At 32.2% G+C, this 18,139-nt stretch overlaps 4 protein-coding genes across 6 annotated transcripts; 2 read left to right on the forward strand and 2 right to left on the reverse strand.

Moving 5' to 3' along the window:
• Positions 1–7,642: 7,642 nt before the first annotated feature.
• On the forward strand, positions 7,643–9,872 carry LOC136776319 (transmembrane protein 145-like). The gene is made up of 4 exons (XM_066731752.1): positions 7,643–7,905; positions 8,430–8,847; positions 8,917–9,506; positions 9,590–9,872. Exons 1-4 carry the CDS (start codon positions 7,807–7,809, stop codon positions 9,869–9,871), a joined length of 1,389 nt encoding a protein of 462 aa, XP_066587849.1. The 5' UTR covers positions 7,643–7,806; the 3' UTR covers position 9,872.
• Positions 9,873–10,283: 411 nt separating this feature from the next.
• Positions 10,284–10,932, reverse strand: Alr (Evr1_Alr domain-containing protein Alr). Its single transcript, XM_066731796.1, has 2 exons — positions 10,795–10,932; positions 10,284–10,685 (listed from the first exon to the last, which is right to left on the reverse strand). Exons 1-2 carry the CDS (start codon positions 10,882–10,884, stop codon positions 10,290–10,292), a joined length of 486 nt encoding a protein of 161 aa, XP_066587893.1. The 5' UTR covers positions 10,885–10,932; the 3' UTR covers positions 10,284–10,289.
• Positions 10,933–11,241: 309 nt separating this feature from the next.
• l(3)04053 (lethal (3) 04053) lies at positions 11,242–14,784 on the forward strand. Of its 3 annotated transcripts, none has more exons than XM_066731783.1 (9): positions 11,242–11,383; positions 12,042–12,190; positions 12,275–12,742; positions 13,214–13,329; positions 13,407–13,480; positions 13,558–13,666; positions 13,736–13,798; positions 13,914–14,065; positions 14,149–14,784. In XM_066731783.1, exons 2-9 carry the CDS (start codon positions 12,112–12,114, stop codon positions 14,279–14,281), a joined length of 1,194 nt encoding a protein of 397 aa, XP_066587880.1. In that variant the 5' UTR covers positions 11,242–11,383; positions 12,042–12,111; the 3' UTR covers positions 14,282–14,784. The 3 variants fall into 3 exon arrangements, with proteins under 3 accessions (XP_066587880.1, XP_066587871.1, XP_066587863.1); XM_066731774.1 differs by having other exon boundaries at positions 11,364–11,505; XM_066731766.1 differs by lacking the exon at positions 11,242–11,383 and adding an exon at positions 11,468–11,607.
• Positions 14,785–14,925: 141 nt separating this feature from the next.
• On the reverse strand, positions 14,926–17,132 carry Asciz (ASCIZ zinc finger protein). The gene is made up of 3 exons (XM_066731739.1): positions 16,783–17,132; positions 16,499–16,710; positions 14,926–16,428 (listed from the first exon to the last, which is right to left on the reverse strand). The coding sequence occupies exons 1-3, from the start codon at positions 17,017–17,019 to the stop codon at positions 15,276–15,278; spliced, it is 1,602 nt and encodes a 533-aa protein (XP_066587836.1). The 5' UTR covers positions 17,020–17,132; the 3' UTR covers positions 14,926–15,275.
• Positions 17,133–18,139: the final 1,007 nt, after the last annotated feature.

Genomic DNA, 18,139 nt, shown 5'->3' on the forward strand with positions numbered 1-18,139 from the left:
AAAAGAATGAAATAAACTGTAAAGTCTGCTATGAGCGACTACTTTGCAGAGCAACAATATATAAAGTCTGCTATGAGCGACTACTCTGCAAAGCTGAAATATGTATAGAGTCATTAGAGTCTGCTTTGAGCGACTACTTTGCAGAGCAAAAATTGTAACGAAGTTCCCCGTTACGTATACGACATACCGAATAAAGAACATAAAAGCTACCGAACAGTGGATATTATTAATCCCTACGTTACCGACTCGTGAGATAGGCTCACGAGTGGATTATAGCTAACGTCAAGGATAGACCCCGTTGACAGGCAGAGGCCCGGATGAAAACACCGGCGCTCCAGGAAACGATGTCCAGGTTGTCCTGAGAAGTAAGGCAGGGTCATGCCAAACAACCCAGGCAACCTGAGATAAGGAGAAGCGGCCTCGGGGAGTCCTAAAAGAATGACTGTGTCTATAAGTCCCCACGAGGAGGGGAGATAGAACATCGAGTCTGGCTTGAATGCTGGTTACGCGCGTCAAGCAGGCTGCGCGACTGTCGTGCGCAGACTGCCATAACAGGCAGTCGGAACGCGACCATGTGACTGTGCTGATGTGTCCGTGCGTGCTGGTGAGCACGTGACGCGGCACTCAGCCAGCCATGGGTCCGTTCGCGTACGTGAGGCGTGTGCTATAGGCCAGCCTGCACGTACGTCACGACTGGATACCGGCCAATGCATAGTGGGTTGTGCAGGGGCGTAGTTAGCCCGTTGGAATGTGTCCCAGTGCCCTCCGTAATCCCATAGGCTTGCGCTATGGCTGGACGGGCCGCGAACATTGCCTCCGTGGTGGTCCGCTCCTGGCAGGCCCTATGCTTGGCAAATGATACCGCATGTTCCCGCACTCCTCACCACCACCTGGGTGTGGGTGGTGAGGGATGAATGTATGCCCCTCAGCAGGTAGGTCTGCGAGGCTCGGACTTCCGTAAGGAACCCTCCCCTCTCTCCGCGACCTAGCATAATGAGCGACCCTGGCTACCGCTACCGTCCATGTGCATGGCCGCAGGGCTGTATAAGATGCATAGAGAATGGGGTCGAAAGACCCAATTGATAACGTAGGGTTGTTGGCCACCCAACTGACCAACTGGCGCCCTGATACCGATAGAAAAGGACGGGCGAAGGTAATGGGAAAACCCGTAGTGTGAGTGGCCCCTCACACTGACGGGAATACCGTTACAAAATATATAAAGTCTGCTATGAGCGACTACTCTGCAAAGCTTAATTATGTAGAGTCTGCTTTGAGCGACTACTTTGCAGAGCTAAAAATGTAGCATTCACACAGGGGTTTTTAGTGGGTAAACATTCGGAATAGCCGAATGGAGTCCCACATAACCCTATAAGTTCACAGGGTATGCATAAAGCATTTTCCCCTTAAAAAAAAAAAAAAAAAAATAGCCCCGAAAATGTTAGGATTCTTCCATACAGGTGTGTCCGAAGGTGATTGGTAGGAGAGGAAGGAAGAGCAGAAACATCGTTCGAGGAGTGAGTGCGGTGTAGGAGTTGCTGTATATTCGGAGCAATGGATAAATTAAAAGATGATTTACCTTCTATTACTCGCGAAATCACTTTAATAAAATGAAGGTTCTTAATTCTTCGATCTATTTCAGAGATCAGCTGTTCGACTTGGCCTATATTGTCTGGGTTCAACGGCCTTTAATTTTTGCTTCAGGTAATAAACACTGCGTGTTTATCACGCTGTCCTTTTCCCGCGCACTAAGCAGCGGTCTCTCTCTCGCACGCTGTTTGGATTAGCTCTTCCTTGCACAGAGAGAAAAGTCTTTCCATATTATGTATAATTATTACATATATATAGAAATAAGTATATGTAATCCTTTAAATACTGCATAGATCTAGATAGTCATAAAAACTCTTTGTTTTGATTAATCGCTTCCTATCTGTCGCTCGTGTATGTTTACATTGCGAGCGCCGAATAGCTGTTCGGGAATAAAAAGCTCGCAATGAAAATAAGTACTGTAATTTTACTTATATTTCAATATATGATTCTCAAGCTTATTTAGTAAAAGATTTTAATAGAGAGTCTTATGTTTAGAGAAATTAATACTTAATTTTAACGTTGCCTATGTACATAATACGTATTGATCTATATGTACATATAAATACATTACAGAACATAATATTTTTGAGGTAAGAATTGTTTTGGTAATAAACGCACGTGCTTTCCCCTAAAGGAAAAAGCAAAACAAAGATGCGACTGAGAGAGAGAGAGAGAAGTCCGATAGCCGCTCCTTATCGCACTCATAATATGCAATGCTACGAGCGTTGATTATTTATCTTCGTTCTTGGCTATTGGAAAAACTTTTGAAAACAATTCAACATATAGTTATTCTTCAATTTTTATTCCATTATGACAGAATAATAATGAATAAAGCTGTCAGTTGATCGTTTATTTATACGGTATTTCAAGTCTGTATGAAGACTTTCTGTTTATAATACATCGAAGAAGTCTTGTGGCTCAGGCCGTAAGGTAACCGCGTGGCAATTCGTGGGTCCGGGTTCAATTCCCGCTCGGTGCTTTTTTTTTTTTTTTTTTTATGATTAAATTTTTTTTTAATGGCCATTGACTCACAAAAATCAATAATAAATTAAAGAAATGCAGATCTTACGGAAATAAACGAAATATAACGAAGAATTTGTAGTTAAAATAATTATTATATATCAAATACGCATTTCCTTAATTTATTATTGATTTAAATAAGTCAATGCTTATAAATAAATATGCTGAAAAACATGAATAAAGGCATTGTCCTGCAAATGTAAATAACATCGAAGATTCGTAGATTTTCGGCAAAGCGAAGCGGAAAGATTTTGCCTCGAATCTTCTGCTAGACGGCTAACAGCGAGAAAGACAGAGAGGTCCGAGAAAGTATCTCCGCTCTCTTTTTAATCCGAGGATAGCCGAGAGCGAGCGAAGCTAGTCGACACATGTATGGACGCTTCGCTTGTGCTCGTGACCATCGAGCAACGGTAGAAGCGGGGATGGCTCACGCAAACGAGCCTGCATTTGTGGTCGTAAGTGGAAGGGGAAATTCTGTAAATCGACGGTCTACCTTCTGGCAACACTGACTTGATGTACCAAGAGCAAAACAGCCTTTTAAAGAGTGACTACAATTCTTTCACTAACTCGTCATAAACGATCAAGAATTAGCTGCAATAACAAATACATTTATCTCCACAGCATTATTGCAATCAATTTATTATGTTTTTAATTTGAAGCATACATTTTACATGAAGATACGATACTTTAAGGGTGTTCATGCAATACTCTAAATACAAAACTATTCATATGCTCGTTTATCATAGTTATTCGACTACATATAACAAATATTATAATATTACTTAATTAATTTATGATAGTTGAGAATATGAATAGTTTTGTATATAGAGTACTGAATGGTTACCCTTAAATTATCATATCTTCATGCAAAATGTATGCTTCAAATTAAAAACAATAAATTTAGTACAATAATGCTATGTAGATAAATGTATTTATTATTACAGCTAATTCTTGATCATTTATGACGAATTAATAAAAGAATTGTAGTCAGTCTTTAAAAAGCCTGTTTTGCTCTTGGTACATCAAGTGAGCGCTGTAGCGCAGGCGGTAAGGTTGCCGTTTATCATGCGGTGGGCTCGTGTTCGAGTCTTGGTGAAGATTAAAATTTTTTCATTTTTTGTTTCATTACAAAGAATTTTTTTTTTAATAACCGTTAACTTATTGGACTCAATAATAAATAAAAAAATGCATTTGTTAACAAATTAATATAAAAACATTGAGTTTATTTTACCTCAACTCATTTGTTATAATAAAATGCATTTTTTGTATTTATTACCAAATCTAATTAATTAATGGCTACATTTGACCATTTTATCAAAATTAAAAATCAATTTAGGAAAAGCATTTTTATTTTATTTATTCACTTATACCATAAGTACATCAGCTGTCAGATAGATCAAAGCTGTCACTACTCCTTATTTCTTTATTACACTTTATTTTTCCGTATACAAACATTTGTCTTCGTTCACGCCGTTCACAGTGACAGGCTGTGAATATAATATATATAATTTTTGATATATTACGTTCTGCATTTAAGATGGCTACTGACGTATTTCCGCTGGCAGTATACTTTGTGCAGTCCAAGCGAGCAGCATATGCCCGCGGGAGTGAAGCAAGGTGGTGGGGGAAAATGGCTGGCCGTCATCTATGATTGTTGATATATATAGCACATAATAACGTATATATATCATATATATATGTTATATTTTAGATTCCACAATCCCGTGAACCAAACCAAACCATTCCATTGTGGACTCAACAATCCCGTGACCGAAGACAAAACCATTCATTAACGTGCGACATCAGCGACATCGTATTTGTTAAAATATCTTCGAAATAGACAGAACTAAACCGCGGGAGAAAAACGGAACGATGAAACAATTTAAACTTCCAAACCTTTTTCCTACTTTGATTCCGGTGTATGTGCATCCCAGTTGCCGCCAATTGTTAATTATTTATAATTATTTCATTTTCTGATCTGCAATTTGAAACATTCAAATGTAACAATGTACAGTATTTCATATTTAATCTTTAAAAATAAAAATGGAAAAATATTCTTCACTTACTTTTACCTGCTGGCTCAACCATATTTCTTTAAAATTGTAGGATTTAGCAGTTTGAGAGTAACAAAGTAATAAAGCACGTAATGAACAATGGATTACCAGAAACATACCGGACCATGAACCACAAAGTTCCGTGATATTAATTTTATCTTCAGTCACGGGATTGTGGAGTCCAAAATATAACATATATATATGTTATTATGTGCTATATTTATCAACAATCATAGATGGCGGCCAGCCATTTTACCCCCATCCCTCGGCTTCACATTTATAGGACGAAACAAGCCATATGCTCCGGAGCAATCTCCCCCCTAATCTCTGGTTAAAGCTGCAGTATAGTTCATGTAACGCGAACTATATCACTTTAACCCCCGAGTGAGTTGGTGAAACTCACCCTTAACGGGATCCCTCATGCGAGCTTCACCGACAGTATATACAAGTCAATAAACAATTCGTTTAATAAAATTCAAATGCGAGGCAAATTGAACAATCGTGCCTTTGTAGGACAATGTGCCAGTCCTAACGAGTCAAACGAACTTAAAATCACTCAAATTAGTTGAAAAATAACGCTGTACCATTGTGCCGCGTTTTTGAAGAGAGGTTACTTTTGGTCATTTCCACTTCAAGAACGCGGGACAGTGGTACAGCGTTATTCTTCATCCGATTTGAGTTTTGTTAAACTCGATTGACTCGTTAGAATTGGCACCTTGTCATAAAGAAGCCTGTTTTTTCAATTTGCTTCGCATTTAACTTTTGTTAAACGAATTGTTTATTAACTTGTACTGTCGGTAAAGCACGCGTGAGGGATCCCGTTAACGGGATCCCTCACGCCTACTTTATCGACAGTTAAAGTCAATAAACAATTAGTTTAATGAAATTCAAATGCGAGGTAAATTAAACAATCGTGCCTTTGTAGGACATGGTGCCAGTTCTAACGAGTCAAACGAATTTAAAAACACTCAAATTAGTTGAAAAATAACGCTGTACCATTGTGCCGCGTTCTTGGAGAGAGGTTACTTTTGGTTATTTCCACTTCAAGAACGCGGGACAGTGGTACAGCGTTATTCTTTATCCGATTTGAGTTTTGTTAAACTCGAATGACTCGTTAGAATTGGCACCTTGTCATAAAGAAGCCTGTTTTTTCAATTTGCTTCGCATTTGAATTTTATTAAACGAATTGTTTATTGACTTGTACTGTCGGTAAAGCACGCGTGAGGGATCCCGTTAAAGCTAGTTCAATTAACCTATTATTTATATTTCTTCCCTTTTTCCAAATTCTATATACACGTAGTACGTAGTTACGTATTCTCATATTAGTCATATATTCTTTAAATTACTAAAAAAATGACCATAATTTTATGTTTGTAGAGCAAAACTGTTTGTTGCAATGATTTTTATTATTCGATCAATGTAAGACAAGTTGCATAGGGTTTCTGCTAACGTTTTATTAATCCAACACATCCTTCCACAATTTGTGTGACATTTATTTGGCTCCGTTGCACTATTTTCTTCTAGTCTTTAACATATAACATTAATTTTCTAATCATTTATACATACAAACAGATCTGATAATACTGCTGATCTGCAATTATTTTTATAATAGTTGAAATGATTGTTAAACCATTATCTTGTTTAATTTGTAAAATGGACATTTGAATGATGCTATTAAAATTTAGCATCTTTTCTGCGAGATATGTTCTCATAATACTTGTGAAAATAAAGTTCTTTAAAAGGTATTTATATACTACTGAGTTCATCTTGTTTTCAGCTTCAAATAGTTTTCCAACCACACGCATGGATATCCATTTTGAATATAGAATACTTATTTCATTACATCTATTATGATGTTGTTAGGATTGATAGAAAGACATATTAATTCTTTGAAAATGATATAATATATATCTAGTAAAAAGATAAATTAAGATTTTAGAATAACTGAATTTCACAAATAAATAGGAGTAACAAAATATGTATCATATATCGAGGATGGATATCCAAATGTGAAGTTGGAAAACTATTTGAAGCTAAAAACAAGATGCATTCAGCAGTACACTTAAATGTATTGGAGAACAACATCCTCTCAAATGTAAAGAGAAGATATCCTATGGAAGAGGTGCCAAACATTATAAGCACAATAATTCAAGTGTCCATTTTTCAAATTTAACAGAACAATGGTTTACTAATCATCTTAATATTTATAAAATCAGTTAGTCAATAGAATAGCCATATCTGAGTGTATTTAAAAATAGCACAAAATTATTGGTATATGTTGAAAACTATAAAAAGGGACTAACGAGGCAAATAAATGTCATACAAGATATGAAAGGATGTGGTGGATCAATAAGACATTTGCAGAAACCTTATGCAACTTGTCTTACATTGAATAATAAAAATCATTACAACAAACAGTTATGCTTTACAAACATAAAATAATTGTAATTTTGTTAGTAATTTAAAGAATATATGAATACTACAAAAATATGTAATTACTAGGTGTGTACAAAATTTGGAAAGGGAAGAAATAATATTTTGAATGAACCAGCTTTAATTTATAAGAATAGCAATCAAAACATTGTTATACATTATTATTCATTTAAACAATAAGACTTCATTGTATATACTACATCAATTGCTTACACATTCACTATTATAACATATTATGTCACAATTATTGAAATGACTGGGTCACACAGATAAATGTTTCATATATTAGTGCTTTTTCATCTATTTGTATATAAGTACTTTTTTCCTTAATTGAAACTCATCAGAAACAGGATTTCACCTGTAACAAAAATAAAGTAATCACAAAGTATATTTCCTTGAAAATTTACAATAATTTTTATGTTTTGTTATCAATTAATACTCATCTGATATATTTTTTCATCTCTGTTATTTATGAAAATCCATCCTTCTTTTCCGTAATCGTTTTCCGAAAATAATATTTTTGTTTACGATACAAAAACGAAGGTTAACACCGTTAACCGCGCCATTTGACAGCTACGGGCGAACTCGATATATATAGATATCCCCTCACTGCTGATTTCTACTTCCCTTCAATCCCTTCGCCTGGTGCAAAATTATTGGGCCGAAAGCCCGAACGTACTTACATGTATGTTACAAGAAGTTTCTGCAAAAAATGGCAATACTTAACAAATTAACTATTTTCTTTTATATTTTAATTCTACTGAAATGTACTGCTGCTAAAATTCTAAATGGACAATTGGTGACACGTGATGTATTACGAACGTTTTGATAAAATAATTTTCACAATCACTAATAATACTTTTTTCTTTACGCAATATATATTTCCATTTTTTATTTTGTGTATTGGTTAGCTTTTCATTCTAAAGAATGCACCCTTTTGTTTTGTTAACTATTAAGTATTAAATACGATTATAAAGTTTAAGAAAAACATACATTTCTTGATTTATTAATGATGAGGTTTCAAATTAATTATATAAAGGATTGATAGAAATTTAATTATAAACAAGGTGATTTTTTAAAAGACATATGTATTATTTCATTCTTTAAGTTTTTAAATATATATATATATGTACACTTATTTGCTGTGCTTTTCAGTTAGCCTGAAAATCAACACAATCAGACACAAATGGTACTTTGCATGTCATAAAAACTATATATGCATATCGATTTTTAGGCTACCTAGAAAGTAACTCTAATAAAACAGTTTTGTTTAATTACTTATGAAATTTACAGGAGATACTTGCATATACATGATTAAGTAAATTTTTTTTGTAGAATTGGGTATTTCTCACAAGATTCTGCTTTTTAACAAAACAAGGTGTATTTCACTATGATTTTAAGATAGAAGGGGCCAACAAAACATTCAATTTACTGTTATATTATGACTCACCTACCCAGTGGCCTAGTGTTTATCCTTCTAATAAAACTTGCATTGAAAAAGAATCAATTCTCAGCAAAGAAAATGGTCAAATAGTTCAGTTAAATAAAATAAGCCATGACTGTACTGAAATAGCAAATTCAATAATACATTGTAATAGTTATAGAATTTTTCATACAACTCGACCAAGATGGTGGTTCATAGCTTTATCAAATTGTGCATCAAACAATGGTTTAAATGTTACTTATCAAATGTCTTTGACAAATGCACTTAACAGAAGCTTTTGGAAGGAGCATTTCTCAGCTGATGAATTCTGCAAGTATTTTTATTTGATTAAAATCTTAAAACTAAATATTGTTTCTTAACTATTAAGTTCCTTTGCAGATATATTGCCTTTATTAATAGCAACTATTTGCGCTTATACTATATTGACAATTCTTAGTTTTTATATAGCATGGCAATTACGCTGCAGAAGACTTTTACATGTTTCATATAAGATATTTATATCATCTTTGATATGTCAGCTGTTTGGTGTATCATTAGAGACTTATAATTATGTACTACTTGGTTTAAACGGAATTGGAGCACCTACCTTCTATTTCATGGGCAATATTCTTGAAGCAATATCAGAAACTCTTTATACTTTATTAATGCTCTTGCTTGCTTTTGGATATACAGTAACTAAAAGTGTTCTAACAAGAACACAAATTCGATGGCTCTTATGTTTTACTATCACCAATATTATTTGTCAATTATCCTTATTTATATACCAGTGTGAAATTTTTGATCCAGGTTTAGTTTTATATATTTATGAATCTCCACCAGGTTATGGGCTCCTTATTTTAAAGTTAATTGCTTGGGTTGGTTTTGTTTTTCGATGTTTTAGAACAAGTAAAAAGATGGTAACTAAATTTCGTTTTTATGCTTCATTGCTTTCCTTGGGCTCAGTATGGTTTCTCTGTCATCCATTAACGGTATTCCATTTACTTTATCTACTATTAAAACATTTTTCTTTGACATTATACTCAAAAAGAACTAAAATATAATATTGTTACAGGTGTTAACAATAACTGTATTAGTAGATAAATGGGTAAGAGAAAGTATGGCCAAATGTTGTTCTCTTTCCATTGTTTTACTTGGGCACATAACATTTTTAATCATCACTCGACCCTCCATGGCTAACAAACGTTTCCCATTTCATATTAGAACCTGTCAAATTGTTCCCATTGGTGGAGAAGGACAAAATAATAGCTATGAGCCTCATACACAAAGTGCAATGTCAGCATTTACAATATCAGATATGCCTCCATCTTATAGTAATGCTACATCGACCCAATAAAAAAGTTACTATGTTACTTTAAAATTATAATTTTGTATATTTTATTAGGCATAAATTGTAATAAAACCTGCATATTTAATATTCTTTTAAAAGAATTAATTAGACACAAAATTTCAGCCTATTCAAATGTGAATAGATAAGAATTAATTTTTAAATGTGTATTGATAATGCTAGAAAATTTTGTAAAAAAAAATTATTATATAAAATACTAAATACTCAACGGACAAATGGAAATAACAGGAGAAATATATGGAACACTATTTATATAAATAAAAAGCGAGGCATAAAATTAAATTTGCCTTATATTTTTAATTCATTAATGATTTATTTTCAATATATAATGTTTTTTAAACTTTCATATGTGAAAGTTAATGAAATTAATAAATAGGGTAAATTTAAATCTTTATATAAGTTAATATCAATCACATGATCCATCTAACCAACCATCCCTCCACCTTTGATTTACTAATTTGCAATCAAATATAGGCTTTCCAAGTTTCTTGTTTACTGCATTATGAACTGAGCACAACCATTGAGATAATATTTCTTGTGAACCAGTTTGCGGAGGTGTAAGCTTGAGCTGTTCTTGTAAATCTTCTGCACAAGTGTTACAAGGATAAAACTTAGAAAACAAGTAAAAGAAATTTCTCATATCTGTCTTTTGTCTATCACTTGGATTATCTGGATAATATGCTGCCATGGTATGTAAGAAACCCCACGTTTGCGAGCCCAGCTCATCCTTGTCTAAAGGACAATCATTTCGTTGAATCCCTACATTACTAACAAAAGTACTTTTTTTGTCGTTTTTTGTTTCCTACAAGATATAATTAATTAAAATAATCTGTTGATCATTTTTAAATTATAATAAGTTATTTTGTCTACTGATAATGACTAATAATAATTAAAATTATAATCCCTCATACCTTTTCCGAGCTATACATCTGTTTCTGTAATTTTGCCCATGATTTAAAGTCTGTGCAAGTTCGACAAGGTTTTGTATGAATATTTTCCATTTCTGTTTTGACATTAGTTAAGAATATAAAAACTCCAAATTATTTAAATATGCCCCATATGAAATTATAATAATATCGAAAAAGATTGCCAATGCTTATAAATACATGTATTTAATTAAATATATTTAATTCGAAATATACCATTAGTTCATTTGATATAGGTAATTATTCATGTTAGGGTTAGGATAGTGTGATAGAGGTTATGTAGGATTATATATTTTGGCTCTCTTATTCGACTCTGCGAGATACAGACGATACAGTACAACATCCAAGACAATCGAAATAAGTCATATAAATTGTGGAAAACTTTATATAGTATTGCATTGAAAGTTAAATTAAGGGAACTAATTTTTCTACAATTATTCCAGTCAAGTATATGAATTTGTAATTTAATGAACAGTGAATGTTACTTTGAATTAAACGTGCGTGTCACTTTAGTCACTGTGTGCGATTGATGAATATTTGCTGATTGCATCTTTGCATTATTGTCTCTCGTAAAGTATGTTTATAGTAGTATTAAATAGCAAATATCGTAAATAGTATAATGGTGTTGGTGACTTGGGGGCAATGTAGAGGTTGCAGTATTTGTAGTATATTAATACCTATTTGTGTATTAGTAAGGTTTGTATGTGCGTATAATTCAGTGTAGTGTATAGTTGAAAGAGGAAAAGTGAAGCAGGATAAATTATTGTTCTTGATAGGATATTTCGATTTCTGTAGCGAGTAAGTAAAATTGTTTCATTAACTGCAGCGCCAAAATTGGATTTATCTGGCATTGAACTGGTTTTACTATATATATTACTATTCTATTAATCAGACTTAGAGTATAGTTAGACTTCGTTTTTTCTTTAAAAACGCTTATTCGGTATTCACCAAAAAACATTTTCTTAAAAATATTTCCCTTGTGTACACGCGAAAATCTTGAAAAAGTTAAAACTTGATCGGTTGCAATTTGTAATTTTAACACAAGATTCTTGAAAAAAGAATAGGATTTAAGAAATACAGACAGCTTTGTGAATCGATATTTGTTTATTTTGAGAAAAATCATAATGATTGTTTACAATAAGTATGATTTTAGTATAAGCCCCTATTTAACTGATTAATAGTTTTTAATGTTTTTTATTTAACTGGACTTTTCCACCTTACATCAATGACAGACGTCAATTGAACAAGGAGATACTAGCTATAATAAAATAATATTATTCATAATGCAATTCTTTGATAAAAATGGATAATAAGAATGAAAAAAAACAGTATTCTCCTCACTGTAATAAAGTATCAACAACAAGGTCTGAAGAAAGGAGAGGTAAGTCTTATTTAATTATTTGTATAAAAATATTTAGTTTCTAAACAATATAAAAAGTGCTGATAATTTGTTTTCTTTTTATAGGTAATCCTAATGACGCAGGTAATACTGTTAAACAATTATTTGAAGGTATTACAAACGAGTCCACACAAATGAATTATTGCAATACTGGGGCAAGGCCAAAAATTTATTGCTCTCCAACATCAAGTCCTAGTAATTTGGAAAAAGAGGAAATAACTTATTCCAGAAATCCTACTGAATTGCCTGATTTTGTACAAGATCACTTGGTTTTGGAGCAATGTTACTTAACACAACCAGATAATATACCTTTTTTACGACCATTGAATGATGTACATAATGTTCCTGATTTTGCTCTTGACAGTATCGATAAAAAGCAGAGGCATAGTGAACCTGAAAAATGCCAGCTTGATATTCCTTCAGACCTTCCATTTTTCTTAACTGAAATAATATCTGAAAAAAAGCTTCCAGAAGAGTGTTTATCAAAACCCATTTGGTGGTCTAAATATTTAAATGACCAAAATCAATCTGGAGGTATGTAACAGCATTCATACAGGATTTGTTTATAAATATCTAAGCAAATAATCTAGCAATGTTCATATGGTTATTAGCAATCTAAAAAATAAATTTAAGAGAATCTTATAATTTTATAATCATTTCATTGTATCAGTTAATGGTATTTTTCAAATAGGTTATATTTTTTCTTTTTATTCTTATGTATCAAAATTTAAACAAAATTCGAATTAGTAATTATTCAAAGTTGCTTTATTGTCTTGTTTTGATATAATTCAAAGTTAAATTACTAATGCAGTAATATATAATTCAAAACCATAATTTTTCTATCAGTCTGATGTTACTAGGAAAATATAAAATATGATGCAGCTATTAGTAAACAACTTTATATAGTATGTTATATACTACATAGATTTAATTATCAAATTGTCACTTAGTTTCTTTCTTAACTACTTAATTTTTTACTATACATTGTCACACAATATTTTATAGGAGAAACAACAAATGCTAAATCATTACCAGATTTTCTCAGTGATGGTCCAATTCATAGTGCACCCATGGATTTTCCTTATAGATTTCATTCTCAAGCTAAAAAAGAAACGAAAAAGGTACGTGCTGATTTATTAAACTATTATCAATGTAATATTAGTTTGTGTATAAAAAATAATTTTGATTTTTCTGTTAGCCACAAAGTGATATGGGTACACTGGATGATGCTTTAAAAACAGCTCGTTTAGAAAACTTTAAAAAGTCAATTAGGTTTGTTTAGCTAAGTATATTTAATTTATTTCCAAATATAGTTTGAAGGCTACTCACACAATTTGAAATATTTGCAGAATAAAAGAATTAGAATCTGAACTATTGTCTAAAAAAGAATCTGAGATAGAAGAAAATGCAGAAATTGAAAAATCAGTGGATCAAGTAGAGGATATGAAAGTTAACCCTGTAAGTTATTATGTTGAAATAATCTTATTCACATTACATAAACTTCATTGGTATTAATTAAAATTACAGAAGAGAATAGACAATTCGGAAAGTCTTATTAAAGCATTGAAAATGGAAATTAAAGTATTAACTGTAAGTTAAAATGAATTTAATATTATTTATAGAATCTGCTTTTCATAATCCTTATGTATATAGTACAATATTATAAATGATTAACTTTGAAGTAACATACAATTGACAAATTTAGACAGAAATTTTGGAGTTACGGACAGAAAATAGGAAACTTAGAAATGCAATGACTTATACTCGTCAAGGAACATCTTTTAGTGAAGAAGGAACGATAACTAGAATTGTTGGAGACTTAAGATCCGCTGCTTTAACTGCAGAGCTATCATTAAGGTAATTGTGCATAGCCCTGCTGTTCTTTAATCCCTACAAAAATAATAGCTTAATTAATAATTATCATATTTAATTTCATACAGGCAACTTATATCAGGAGTGGATAATCTTAGGGAACTTGCCTCTATTCTTGAAAACTTGGACAAAAAGGAGTGTCAGACCAAAGACATTTTACGAGATGATGCAGAAGATAATGCTGCTGGGCCTGCACTTTAATTAACCATTAAGCGTTTTGTTTTATCTTAAATATAGCCTTATACATTAGGCCTTTTCTGAACTTAATTTGTTCTTTTTTTAAGCTCCTTATACTTATATGTGTTAATCATGAAAAAGTTTCTTTATAATTTATCAATATAAAACGAATTATTTAGAAAATAAGCTCGTTTTTTATATCTGCTAATATCGTTGCGATATGTGAGGATTTATATTATGACACAAAGATACAAACAAAAATTGAAGTTGTTAATTTTAACTGTACGTTTTATATTTTTCTCACTGTTTACAGTGACAATTAATACTAATGGTAAGAAGTTAATATACTGTAGATAAAACAGGTAAAATGTACAAACCCAGTGATTCATAAATTTATTTGAGAATTATTTTATTACTGAAACCCTGCATTACAGATATTGTTATGTTCTTATAGTAATTTAAATATTGTATTAAATTAACTAAATTTTTTCAATTTTATTGAAGTTAATAAATGGGTCAAAAGTTTACATGTACCACGTACATACATTAGTAACCTTAGAGATTAATAGAAATATCATTATTCAGGTACACATTGAATAGTAATAAATTTTTCGTATTTGCTAAACCATGATTTTCATAAAACAATGATAAGGTTTCATTATCATTAAATTTGTATAAAGAATTATTTATGTATAAAATATTAGTCTTTCATTATTGCAACAATGTATGATAATCCATGGATATTCGATAAAAATTATTCTGAGAAAATAAAAACTGACAGCATAAATTTATCAAAGTCTTTTTTTACAAAGTACATGCTCTGCAAATTTAAAACAAACAAATCGTGCTATTTCACTATGACTCGCAATTTCATTTGTACTAATAAATAGCTATGCAATGAAATCAAATATAATTCTTATTATCACTTACAGTTTACTATTATTTAACCAACAAGTAGATCATAAATTACGTATAATTAAATTTTTAATGGAAATTGGTATATTAAATTGGTTTTTAACTATTGAAGCTCTTCAAAAATATTTAGCAAATCTGTTTGTGTTTCTGTGTGACTTATTTGTGTATTTAACCATGAGCGACAAATGCCCATGGAAATGTTGCAATCAGTTTGACACATTAATTCCTTTGTTTGAGTTTCTGTAGAAACTGTTGTATCTTCCAGTGTCGTCCAAGCAGTTTGTGTTTGGATATTTGATATTCCCAGATCAGGAGCAAAGATCTCATTACAAGTTTGAGTATAAGTATTACTATACAGTAATTGTTCCATATTATTTATATTTTCTGTAGTTTGTGTCTCAATGTTTGAACTCAATGTAAATGATTTTGACAAAGGATCTGGATCAAAGAATGATTGTGAATAATTTTGCTCAGTCTGGGTTTCTATACTGCTAAATTTATCATCGAATGTCTGCTCAGTAAGCATTGGATCAGATCTGGATATACCATTTCTAGCAGTAAATGAATAACCTTCAACTGTACCAGATGATTCTTCAGTGTAGTCTAAATTTATAGATGGTACAACATTCTTTTGGATACACTGGATTGGGCTAGAATTTTGACCATAAATTGTATCAAACTCTGTTTGGGTAACATTATTGCTTAGAACTTCATACATGTCTTTTTCTGGTAGTGTTTGCGTACCAGAACTACTTTTTTCCCAAAAATCTTGTAAACCAACATCATGCCGCAATGGAAGTGGACAATCAGGAAATAAATTTGACGATGTAAAGTTCTCTCCTAGAGCCAGATCTTCCTTTATAAGCATGTACTCATTCTTTTTACCACAATTCTTCCTGCGTTTTGGAATTTTTACAGATTCTTTAATTATATGCAGAGGTTCTGTTGTTTGAGTCTCTCTTGAGCGACCAAAATTTGTTTGTTTCTGTGATAAATAAGTTTGAGTTTGCCTAGATTCTATATGTTTGTTACAGTAGGCACTGTTTGTATTGTTGTACTTTAATGGACTGAATGTTTTACTGTTTCTTTTGTATTCTTCTGTTTGCACACCTACATCATAAGTTGTCTTTTGAGACATTTTCCACATTGATCCCACTGTCTCATTTTGAATTGGTAAAATTGTAATTGGTTTATCTATTTTAGAGACTAAAATATTAAGGGATAAAGATTGTTGATTTGCTTTAGTAACAGCGCGCCTGTGAAAAGAATATAGAAACTATAAATAAATTATTTCACATTTCTATTAAGGGAACAAATTTAAATTACCTAGAAGAAGCCTTATATCTTTTATCTACTGCATGCAACGATCGCTTAGCATGAGTGAGTAGTGCCTCGGATGTATTAAATGATTTGGTACATGAGCAAATAAATTCAATACCACAAATTCGCATATGAGCATCCTTCGCTGCTTCTGTAGAGAAACTTTTACTGCACCTATTACAAGGAAATGCTTTTTCAGCATGAACCTTTAAATAGTGCTAAAATAAAAATAAAGTTCAATAACTACTAATTCAAACACGTATGAAAAAAAGATTTATTCTTATGCCAACCTGTTTTAAATATTTCATTGTACTAAAGTGCCTTTCTGATTCCGGTGCATAAATACAAGATTGAACAGGACAATGATATCGTATATTTTCTTTGACAGTTTTGTTTAAATTTTTATGTTGATGAACTTTTAAATCATGCATCTTGAATCGAGGCTCATTTCGAAATATTAAACCACATTTATCACATCGAATATTATTAATTATTACACTGAGTTCTTCGGCTGTTGGGCAAATCATTTTATGCGTTTCTTTATGGTTGCTATACAGGCCATTACAGGCCGTGTTCGTTTATGTACAATGACCGACACCAGAGATCAGGGGGGTGACACCAGAGATGAAACGGGAGATTGCTCATGCGAGGTCCCGAGGCAATCCCTACCGGTAGGCGGCGCTGGTGTTGGCAAACGCGTGTCTCAGGTCCATCTAACCCCTAACGCCATCTATCGGAAGAGACCACGAAGCACGAGCGTTAAGCTTAGAATAGGGTAAAACATATATGCATTGTTGCCAGAAAGCGGAATAAAGAGAGAGCGGAGATATTTTCTCGGACCTCTCTGTCTTTCTCGCTGTTAGCTTCTAGCAGAAGAGTCGAGGCAAAATCTTTCCGTTTCGCTTTGTCGAAAATCTACCAATATTCGATGTCATTTATATTTGCAGGCCAATGCCTTTATACATGATTTTTTCAGCATATTTATTTATCAGCATTGACTTATTTAAATCAATAATAAATTAAGGAAATGCGTATTTGATATATAATAATTATTTTAACTATAATTTCATCGTTATATTTCGCTTATTTCCGTAAAATCTGCATTTCTTTAGTTTATTATTGATTATTGTAAGTCAATGGCAATTAAAAAAAATTTAATCTTAAAAAAAAAAGAAAAATAGCGATCAGGAATCGAACCCGGACCCACGAATCGCCACGCGATTACCTTACCGCCTAGACCACGAGGCTTCTTCAGTGCACCGTAAACAGATAGTCTTTTTAAGGGCTTGAAATCTTCTATTGAAACATAAATAAACGAAGAACCGACATCTTTATTCATTATTATTCTATGATAATGGTACACAAATTAAAGAATAATTATATAATGTAGATTTTCAAAAGCTTTTCCAATAACCAAGAACGGAAACTGCGAGCGTTGATTATTTATCTTCGTTCTTGGCTATTGGAAAAGCTTTTGAAAACTATTCAAAATATAATTATTCCTTAATTTGTGTACCATTATGACAGAATAATAATGAATAAAGCTGTCGGTTGCTCGTTTATTTATATGGTTTAAAAGAAGATTTCAAGCCCTTAAAAAGACTATCTGTTTACGGTGCTCTGAAGAAGCCTCGTGGTCTAGGCGGT

This window comes from Prorops nasuta, unplaced genomic scaffold (genome assembly GCF_024137725.1).
Source record: "Prorops nasuta isolate Cenicafe-Biocafe unplaced genomic scaffold, Cenicafe_Pnas_1.2 PNAS00002, whole genome shotgun sequence".
In the NCBI taxonomy this organism is placed as follows: Eukaryota; Metazoa; Arthropoda; class Insecta; order Hymenoptera; family Bethylidae; genus Prorops; species Prorops nasuta.